Source organism: Sesamum indicum, linkage group LG5 (genome assembly GCF_026168435.1).
Source record: "Sesamum indicum cultivar Baizhima isolate 11 linkage group LG5, ASM2616843v1, whole genome shotgun sequence".
In the NCBI taxonomy this organism is placed as follows: Eukaryota; Viridiplantae; Streptophyta; class Magnoliopsida; order Lamiales; family Pedaliaceae; genus Sesamum; species Sesamum indicum.
In genome coordinates this window covers 11,916,550-11,927,164 of record NC_142661.1, presented here as the reverse complement: position 1 = coordinate 11,927,164, position 10,615 = coordinate 11,916,550, and the positions used below count along the sequence as shown (strand labels likewise).

The 10,615-nt window shown below is 32.8% G+C and overlaps 1 protein-coding gene and 1 non-coding gene across 4 annotated transcripts; one reads left to right on the top strand and one right to left on the bottom strand.

Annotated features, from left to right (window-relative positions):
- The first annotated feature begins 247 nt into the window (after positions 1-247).
- Positions 248-5,637, top strand: LOC105162342 (methyl-CpG-binding domain-containing protein 2-like). Of its 3 annotated transcripts, none has more exons than XM_020693750.2 (6): positions 248-415; positions 3,520-3,827; positions 3,936-3,989; positions 4,148-4,290; positions 4,490-4,579; positions 5,405-5,637. In XM_020693750.2, the coding sequence occupies exons 2-6, from the start codon at positions 3,524-3,526 to the stop codon at positions 5,486-5,488; spliced, it is 675 nt and encodes a 224-aa protein (XP_020549409.1). In that variant the 5' UTR covers positions 248-415; positions 3,520-3,523; the 3' UTR covers positions 5,489-5,637. The 3 variants fall into 3 exon arrangements, with proteins under 3 accessions (XP_020549409.1, XP_088736530.1, XP_020549411.1); XM_088880404.1 differs by having other exon boundaries at positions 505-3,827; positions 5,405-5,636; XM_020693752.2 differs by having other exon boundaries at positions 3,512-3,827; positions 4,510-4,579; positions 5,405-5,635.
- A 3,776-nt stretch (positions 5,638-9,413) lies between these two features.
- TRNAG-GCC (transfer RNA glycine (anticodon GCC)) lies at positions 9,414-9,484 on the bottom strand. The gene has a single exon. It is a non-coding gene; the product is annotated as a tRNA-Gly (tRNA).
- Positions 9,485-10,615: the final 1,131 nt, after the last annotated feature.

Here is a 10,615-nt window from a genome sequence, read left to right as displayed (position 1 = left end):
GTAATTATCTCTTAATCAAAATGTTTCCACCAATGCGGATATATGTCTTTCTTTAATAGTTTGTTGTTTTATTGTAATGTATTTATTAATTTGAATTATTTATGTATTAAATTAATTTTTAAGCTTGAATAATATGATGAATTGTATATAATAATAATAATAATAATAATAAATAAAATACAAAATTAAATTTATGGTAACGTAAATATCACACTTTACATTCTCATCATCACTTGTAACAGTTCAAAGTTCTCGTCATCGGCTTCGTCAACTCACACACACAACCTCCGCCACCCCCCTAACACACTTAGACACACACACACTCACACACAGTCTAGCACCAGCGACAGAAGTCTTCGCCTATTTAGGGGGCCCAGACGTGCAGATCAACGATTCTTGGTGATTATAGATTGAGGTTTAATCTCTCAACTTGTTCTGTTTCCAGGTGTTTATGTCGCTGATTGATTTTGATATGTTTTATACATTGTATCTGTGTTTCCTCAGGTGACTGTGCGATTTTTTGGTGAATTGAGGTTTCATGTTCAAGTTTTCTGGACGAATTTTCTTGATCTGTTTGATTATTTGTAAGATGCATCTCGCTCGGACAAAACCCACACTGATATAAACATTATAGTGATTAAATAATGAAACATGCATGTCTAGGATTATGCGGCTCACAGGAGTTTTGTGTTTTTCCAGTGGATTCAAATAATCGGTTTGAGTTGCATGTCATTAAATAATAAAAAAACAATGAATAAATAAACAGATCAGTATATAATAAAGAAAAAAATAGATAAAAAAAAGATTAGGGGGAAAAAAGGGATATTGATTTTGTATTGTCTTCAACATAAGAAAGTTGCTGTGGGTTGAGATAGTTCAGAAATGAGTTATTTACTTTTGAATGTAAGCTCTTTCCCTTTCCCTACATCTTTGTACATATGTTCACTCTGATTGCTCTCTCTGTGAAAGGAGGCAATTTTTATCTCATGCACATATAGGCAAGGTTTTACGTTGCATGTGATATACATTTTAATTTTGAAATGTTGCGATTTGCTTTTCGCGGCGAGCGATTTTGTGAAATTATGATGAAGATTGTATTAACAGGCATTTGAGTGTGAAACTATCCTGATAGGTTTAGATCAGGCTTAATTTTATCTCTAGAATAGGGCATGTTTTGGTCAATTTAGTTATCTACAGCAGGAGATGGGGGGGGGGGGGGGAGGAGTAACTAGGCATCTGCATAAATGAATTCTAACATTTCACGATAGGTATATTGATCATAATTAGTATGAAAAGTACCCAACAGTACATTCCTATGTTGGGATTTTTGAAGTAAATATATTTGCCGATTAAAATGAAATGAAAGAGGTAATCTCAATTTTATTTATGCATCTCTTTCGTTTTATGGCCATAGCCTCATATGAATATTTTATTTTCTTTTTCATACTACATCGAATGCCCGGGAACACCAAGGATACACCCCTTGGTTCGACCTATTTGTGTTTAATTTTTACGCTAGTTTATTATTTTCTCACTCGCTTCCGCTAGCGTGTTCCTAGGCCAATCCACTCGTTCCCTTCAAGTGGTATCAGAGTCCGGTTCGATGTGAAGGCTATTGGTTTTCATGTGTTCTTTATTTGATGAGCATAAAAATGTGATTTTAGGTTGTTTAAAGTATGATTTAATTGCTTTATATTAACTGTCTACAGACAGGGGGACATCGACACAGATTAAGCGCTGAAGCAAATGCATGGTTATATATATCACCTAACATACAACATTGCCTCTTGTTGCTGTGTCTAGTCAAGGATCTATGTATATGTCAATTTGTTACATGATTAGTGTTTCGTTTAAGGTTCAGTTAGCACCAGCAGTACCAAGCAGCTGCTTTGCATTTTCTTTATGTATCTTAATAGATGGTTTAATTTCTTGAACAGATAAGTGCGTTGTATTCAGTGTTGTTCACTAATTATGAAGTGTCATCTTCTAGTTCTCCAGGCATTCAGTTTATACTGTTTCATGTGTCTTGACTTCGGTTTTATGCCTTGCGGTACAGCATTTTGTATTTATGATTATGTTGATGTGGTTTAAAGTAGATTCTTGATCCTATTTCTGAAAAGTGTCCAGAGTTGAAATAAATAGGTATCCTTTTGAATTACTTCGTTTTATTTATGTACCTAAGTTGGAACCACAATATTCAGTTTAATCTGTTAAAAAGTTTTCGTGTGGAATTTAATAGGAAAATTTTCTATTTTCTGTATTGTTGATATGAGCATCACATCATGGTGCTATAAATTTGTTGGTTGTTAGCATCCGCATATAATAGATCATGTACATGTTTATATATGTGTGTAGAGTCCGTTTATTAATATGAACCCGGTTCTGCCTTTTTAAAGCACGGATAATGTTTACATAAAAGTATAGTTGTGGAAACTTTGTTATACTTGAATAAGGTGGCAGCAATCTGTACGACCTTCTGAATATTTAGAAAAGAATATTGTTAAATGCACAAGTAAATGTTTTTTATTTAGTTATGAAAATAAGAAAGCTTACTGACAATAATAGCTTCCTGGTGTCACGGAGTTTAATGCCTTGCTATGCTTTACTTATTGCGTCCAACATATCTCATGTAGAAGGCTAGTCCAACCCCATAATACATGTGTCATTACAGATAAAAAGAGCAACTAGACTTGTCATGCCTGAACATATCATTAAATAAATATAGATTCGAGAAAGTAATATTCATTGTATTAGACTTATTCACCACATAACCAACACGTGTCAAATACAGAGTAGTGGTAACACAAACATGATACTTAACTGTCGCTTAGGAAACTTGGGTATTAATTGGCTTACATTACGCTTTCTTGTTTATTTGTGTTACTAATACGATGTTGTTGTCAATAGTATAGCAAAAATTTCATAATGTTGTTACTATCATGTCAAAGTATGTTTGCCTTTGATTTAAAGTTATGGGCCTAACTATCTTCTACATGATTTATAGTAAAATTTGTGATTTTACTATCATAGCCTCCTCCTGTCCTATAATTTATGATATTTAATTTCTTCTTTCTGTATTGCATTATGTTCATGGAATATGGCTTGACAAAGTTTCTTTTCCTTTTTTTTCTTTTCTACAGACATGTTGTATTGGAACAAGAAACAAAGCTACATAAGCATACATAAAAAATTTATATTGATCACCTATTTTCTTGAACATACATTCTAATGGTATATAGTGCTGCAAATGTTTCTTGTTGTTCAGTTAGTTTGTTATTCCGCAATGACTTCTTGATGGAAATTGGTGTTTGTTAAAAATCAACTTAAAATTTTTACTTTGTCTCGATTTTTTTGGTGTGAGATTCTTTCTTGTGGGATTCTACATTAAATTAACTTTCTGTTTTAGTTTTTCGTGCAATGCTTGCTTGGAATTGATTGTTCTGGGCATATAGTTAGACAAGTGCAAAAATATTAGTGGCATTAAGCAATGGCTTCCAGTTGATAATCTCAGTTCTTCAGAGCAATGGAACAAGAACAAGCTATAGGAGCAAAAAGGGTCTGGGAATCTGTAAAGTTATATACTGTCAAGTGCGCCAAATGTTCAAAATGGAGGCTCATCCCAACAAAGGAAAAGTATGAGGAGATACGGGAAAGGATCGTAGAACGATCTTTCCTATGCGATACAGCACGTGCGTGGCGACCTAATGTCTCTTGCAATGATGAATCAGATGTTAAGCAGGATGACAGTTTCCTTTGGGCTATGGACAAGCCGAGAATTCCCCAAACTCCTCCTGGCTGGCAACGAATTTTACGAATCAGAGCTGAAGGTGGCACAAAATTCGCTGATGTCTATGTAGCCTATAACTTTTTACTTTTCCTTTTTCGAGAAAATGGGAGTAAAGATCTTGAGTGATATTTGCCATGTGTCTTAACAGGTATTATGTCGCCCCATCTAACAAAAGATTACGTTCTATGGTCGAACTTAGCAGGTAAATGTGCAGAATTCTGAGGAACGACTTAGCTTTTTTCTCCTTTGCACTTGAAATGCAGAAAAAAATAACTAATAAGAGTATTGATATCTTGGAGTCTAGTGCTTGTTTTTTTTATAATAATTGCGGGCTGGGATATCTGGTGCTTGCTATTTCAGGTACATTAATGAGCATCCGCATCTATGCGAAGGCGTCAACATCTCGCAATTCTCGTTTCAGCCCCCAGTACCATTGGATGAGAAATACATTGCAAAACGAGCCCGTTCTACCACCCATGACACAAGCAGTACTCCTGCAGCAGGTTTCATGATGCTTTCCCTTGGTTTCTTGAGGATTCATTCCAGATTAGGGTCATAATTTGGATTTATACATGTGTTTTCTCTGCTGAAAATTTTATCATGACGGGTCATGATTAGGAAGTTAATATTTTCTAGATTTCTGAGTGGACTTATTATACTGTTTTTTAAAAAATTATGTGCAACTTCTCGATCTGTTTCAAGGGGCTTATCATGCATTACAGACTCAAAATGATAGCTCTCGGGTGCTGGAGAGTGCAACTACTGAGGCTAAAGCTCCTGCTCAAAGTTGAGGTATTCTATAATTTTTAGCCATTATCATAGAAATGACTATGGTTTTACTTTCTTTTCTGAAGGATGCTTAAATTAATGACCAAGTTTAAGGAATATTATATATTGCGCAGTTGCATTACATAATTTAAATATCTACCAAATTTTTTACATCTATGATCTGCATCATGTCATGTAGTTTGTAATTTCTCTAGCCTGTGGCATTTCATAATTATATAGCTGCACACAAGCTGATGGCATCTCAAGTTTGATCTTTTCTACATGAACTTTTCTATACTGATTTTAAATATATGTGCTCTATCCTTGCTGTTTTTGTGCTTTACAAGTATGTTTTATTTTGCGATACATATCATCTATCCTAGCTAAATTTAAGACGATATAGCTTTGAGATGTTAAATTATTCTGTACAACCCATCAAAGGGAAGGGAAGGGCTCAAAAGCAAGAGTGAAACGGCAAGGACTTGGAGAATTATAATAAGTCCAATTCAAATTTGATTTTCTTGCTGGTGTGTTAGCATATGATACCTTTGCGCCTATCCCTTTTTGTTTGAGGAACTGCATTTAAGATATTTAAAATTTTCGAAAGTTTATCTTTTAGTTTTATACTAATTAGTTCGTATGTGCAAACTTCTTTCGTGTGAACAAGCCATGAACTCGCCAGAGATAGAATAGTTCTCCTGCATTAGTACTTCTGATAAAATTACTGGTATCATTGTTTCATATGTTTTAAAACGAGCACGCTCTGTCTTTTTTATTTTCTATTTTTCCTGATAATGAATTTATGTACCATCAATTTCTAAGATAGAACTTTGGAATGAAATATCACAGGATATCGCTTCACCCAAGATGCTTCCACCAACAAGGAGATGGACAGCATACACAAACCATAAGCTCGGACTTGAAAGTATTTGAAGTATACAAATAGGAGCGTTCATCATATTCATATTCATATTCATATTTATGGTGGAATTTATGTTTGTAAAGTAGGTGGAATTACTCTTTCCAGAAACTTATTACAGTTTTGACTTCTGACTTGTGAAAATTGTGAATTTTTTTAAAAATGTATTGAAATGTAAATATAGAACTTACTAATATATTAAAAAGTGTCACGTGCATTTCATGTGCGAAAAAAAGATGAATGTAAAACTTATTAGTAATACATAACAAAATCACTATTTATCCTTTTCCCGTTTTGTTCACAAACTTATCACTCTATACAATTGATTGAATCTTAGTTCGTTGGTGTATATCAATTAGTAATTTATGGCATACTTATATGTATGTGCATAATTTTTTAAATTTATTTGAAATAAAATTTTTGCACAAGTTTTATTTATTCAATAAAGTATATACGAAACAATAAGTTATATGGGAAAATTTTTTTGGTCCATTAACTTTGTTCGAGATTAGTTTTAGTACACTAGTTTTTGTTGTTATCATATTTTGATCAATAATTTATATAAATGGATCAATTAAGCACGGCGGCGAACGAAAATTGGATTAATTTGGGAAATTTTTAATCCCATGTGGCACTATAGTGTTACAAGACACTTGAGGTGGTAATTTTTGGAAGGAAAAATGTAGTTTTTCCCTCTCAAAGTCAATTACCAACTAATAAAAAGGGAAAAATAACATTTATTCCCCATTTTGCTTCCATCCTCATCCCGTCTTCAAAACATGTCTACCATCTCAACATCGATTTTGTGCTACTGTGGAAAGAGAGCTATGGTGAGGACTTCATGAACTAGTGAGAATCCAAGTAAAAGGTTCCGTTCTTGTAAAGATTACAAGGTAGTTCTCTCATTTTTCTCCTTGAAATTTTCATTGTCTTTTCTCAATTTTTCTGCATTTTGGTACTGGTTTTCCTCGATTTTCTGCAATTTTTGGCCCATTTTTGTCAATTAAATGTTTCTCATTTTTCTGCAATTTTTTGCCCATTTTTCTCAATTAAAGGTTCTCATTTTTTTGCAAAATTTTGCCCATTTTTCTCAATTAAAGTTCTCATTTTTTTGCAAAATTTTGCCCATTTTTCTCAATTAAAGTTCTCATTTTTCTGCAATTTTTTGCCCATTTTTCTCAGTTAAATGTTCTCATTTTTCTGCAAATTTTTTGCACATTTTTCTCAGTTAAATGTTCTCATTTTTCTGAAATGTTTTGCCCATTTTTCTGTAAATTTTTCCTCATTTCTTATGTAGACCAAAGGATGTGGATTTTTTTATTGGGAAGATCCACCAATGTATGCTCGGGCAAAGATTATAATCCCTGAATTGCTAGCAAAATGTTCTGGATACGAAGCTAAGATTGAAGAAATGAAGAAGATTGAGGAGGATTTTGCAAAGCTGAAAACAAAATGTAGAAAATGGAAATTAATTTCAGTAATTGTCGTTCTTATTTTCTACTTTAGGTTCTACTTTGTGTAGGATGTGTGTAAATTTAAGTTTATTTTAGTAGGGCGCATGTAATTTAAGTGTATTTAAATAGGATTTGGTGCCAAATGCTTTTGGTGAATGTATCTATGAATCATTTATCAATCTATACTTTTTAAGTTTGTTGTTGATTAAGGGATGGGAATGGAACTGTAATTGCATTTTCAATTCCTGCACACATACAATTGGAACATAAAATTTCTGCACAATTTCAATATGAAATTTCTGCACAATCACATCAAATTTCTGCACAATTGGAACATAAAATTTGGGAAATAATAAGTTATATGGAAAAAATGTAAACAACCCCATTGTGATATTGGAAATAAGCAAATTAATTACCCCCTTATGAAAAAATAAATAGTGATTTACCTCCTTATATTTTTTAAAATACAACAATTTACCCCTTATAATTTTTAAAATGAAGCAATTTACATCTCTGTATAAGGAGGTAAATTGCTTTATTTTAAAAAGTACAAAGAGGTAAATTATTATATTTGTTTCATAGGGGGATAATGTGTTTATTTTCAATATCACAGTGAATATATTGCTATTCCCCTAAGTTATATTCTCTCAAAAAGAAAATAAATTTTATACATATTAAATTTAGGAGAAATTATTGATAAAAAGAAGATATTAGGGAGAGGAGAATCAACAAAAAAAGACTAGCAAAGGTAATTACGCATCCATGATAGTGCCTTTATTTTTCTACAACACTAAAAAAGATAGGGTATATTACAATGAATTCTCTTGATATTTGATATAATTACAAATATTTTTTTATTATTTGAAAAAATATTAATACCTCATAATATTTGATGAAATTATTCATTCTAGGATGAAAGTTGGGAAGTTTCAACTCTGACCTCAGTGTATTTATTTAAAACAAATTACGAATAAACATTGAATAATGTGGATGAAAATTTGTGAAAAATAATTATCCACTTAATTTATAAAATTTTAAAAAATAAATAAAATTATAATTCATTTTTTACAATGACATTTTGGTTATTTACCATAAAAAAATATGAAAATGTAATGGGAGCTAACGGATTGGATTATTTATTGGACGGTCATTAAAATAAAAAAAATATTGATAATTTTTCACAAGATAAAGATTATTTATAATTAGGTATTCATGAGACAACAATATATTCTCATGTAAATCCATTGACACTTGTAATTAGGTAAATGAAAAATTCCTGGATAAATTCATGCCACACTTGTTGTTTTCTAAATTAGATGTATGGATAAATAACACACACACCTCAATTAGAGAAAATGTGGTATGTGTCTATCATCTACGTATCTACCTGTATGAAAAATAGAACCTAAAGAAACATGGAACGTTTATTACGAAAAAATAGGGCTAATTTATATTTAGATTCTCTTTAAAAAATACGAGATTATACTTTTTCTAAAAAAATTTGAAGTTGCACTCTGACGAAGGAATTTATTAAATTACCTAAATACCACTAACAATTTGAGGCATTTATACCCCCATAGTGACTATTTTGACCAAGGAATAAATGAGGGCCTCAGGATCATGATGACGTGGCAGCATCTCAAGGGGGATACGTGGCACACTCCTAGATGGTACCATATAGCTATAAATAGCATTATTTATGATTATTCAAATTACGTCTTATCTATCTATTTACCGCCATTTTCTGATCTCATTCGATTTTATTTTCATATTTCCGACTTCACTTTTCTAACTTAAGCATCGGAGGGCCATCACCGAGGGCTACTCGACTAGTCTCACGTTTGATTTGTTCTCAGGATCCACTTCAAGTAGTTCGGAAGAAGGATTCAGCGACCTGAATATTGCGACCCGACTTTGCGATCCGATCATGATTTCGCGCGACCTACATCACACTCGCACCCCCAAATTCTTCCTTTATACCACAATATCCTTCTGTTAGGGTTTGGATTAAAGATGTTAATTTTAATAGATAAAAATAAAATAAATTTTTAATTTTATCTTTTATTTACTATTTTCATGTATATTTTATACGTATAAAGGAATAAATGTATAATATATATATATATATATATATATTTAGCATCACTATAACTATTCTCTTATAAGTAAAACATTATTATAGGGAAATATTAAATGACGAGTAGAATTAAAAAATTATGTAATTTTTTATATTACTATTTTTCTTTTAAATCCTAATGAATGGGGTTAAGTGTAAATAATAAATTTTTGAAAAGGGTATACGTGAAATTTTGAAATTTCTTTTGAACAAGTATATTTTTTATTTTCAGATAGGGTCTAAGTATAATTAATCTAAAATATTATGACAAAAATATGAATTAAAGAAAATAAGTCAGTGGAAATAAAGAAAAAGAGGAAAAGGAGAGGTGAAAGTGAAAAACAGAATCACCAAATGGAGCGCTATGAATGCACCAGCCGGGAATCGAACCCGGGTCTGTACCGTGGCAGGGTACTATTCTACCACTAGACCACTGGTGCGCTGGTGTCAAGGAATACACTGGACGGTAATTCTTGTTTAAATCTAAATTATGACGAGTTCCCTTTTATTTGATTACAAATACCCTTTATCAATTATCAGTACTGACCTTCCAACAACTAATCAATCGGTTAGTCTCCCTTTAAGTTTTCATTCATCTCTTTTAGTAAATTTTTAAAATATCTTTGTGAATTATGAACAATTTTACTTAGCTTTTAAAGGTTTTTTGAAAATTTTTTATGCATTAGGTGTGATGCGTGCGATTTTAGCACGAATCCAACGATCTTGGGTTTCATCGACGGACTTGGGCTGATTAAGCAAAATACCTTAAGAAATAGGACATGCAAAACAAAGCGTAGCACTCCGATGCTCGAGTTAGTTCTGAACTTAGGAATAAATAAATATAAAAATAAATCATAATGAGAAATTGAGATAAAATTATAAATTTCGTAAGCAAGATGTAGCGAAAGCACGAGTTGAGAGTTGCAGAAGATTAGCGAAGTAATTTCCAGATTCTTGAAGGACCCGTCTGTTGAGGGGGGCTGCCTATATTTATAGAGAATGAGTCCCTCTTCACAGGAACTCTATGATGAACTACATGTCCGAGAAAGAAGGCGAAAATTGGGGTAAAGTATGATCAGGGAGGTGAGGTCCCCTGCAGAGGAGGCAGGGATGCCTCGGTTTTCCTCTGAAGAGGCCAAGACATCTAGGTCTCCTCCAAGGGAGGAAGACAGGAGGGTTCTCTAGGAAGAGGAGGAGAAAGTTCCCCGATCGTCGATAGACTGTGGGGCCTCCACTCTGAAAACCTCTTCCATAGACCAGTTCCTGCAAGAATGTCATGTTCCTCCCTCCTTTGTTGTATATACTCCTCCCCGATAAGTTGCCCTTTCATCCTTCTCCTAATTGTTTATGTTTTTTTTCTACACAATTACGATCTAGTTTGCGTTTTCCTATCCCCTTTTTTATTCCATAGTTGCGGAGCTTTTTCAAGTTCCCCTGAACCAGTTGGCTCCAAATTCCTTCAAAGGTTTAGCTAGATGTTTTTGTACTCTTTCGCTTTCATGGTCATGCTGTAACTGCGCACATCTTTGCTAAGTGTTATCGCCTTAAGAAGGCTGAAACAGAATTTTTCT

Coding starts and splice junctions, on each gene's coding strand:
- LOC105162342 (XM_020693750.2), top strand. CDS start 3,524: ATGGAACAAGAACAAGCTATAGGAGCAAAAAGGGTCTGGGAATCTGTA. Junction 3,828..3,935: donor TTTACGAATCAGAGCTGAAG/GTGGCACAAAAT, acceptor GTGTCTTAACAG/GTATTATGTCGCCCCATCTA. Junction 3,990..4,147: donor TCTATGGTCGAACTTAGCAG/GTAAATGTGCAG, acceptor TTGCTATTTCAG/GTACATTAATGAGCATCCGC.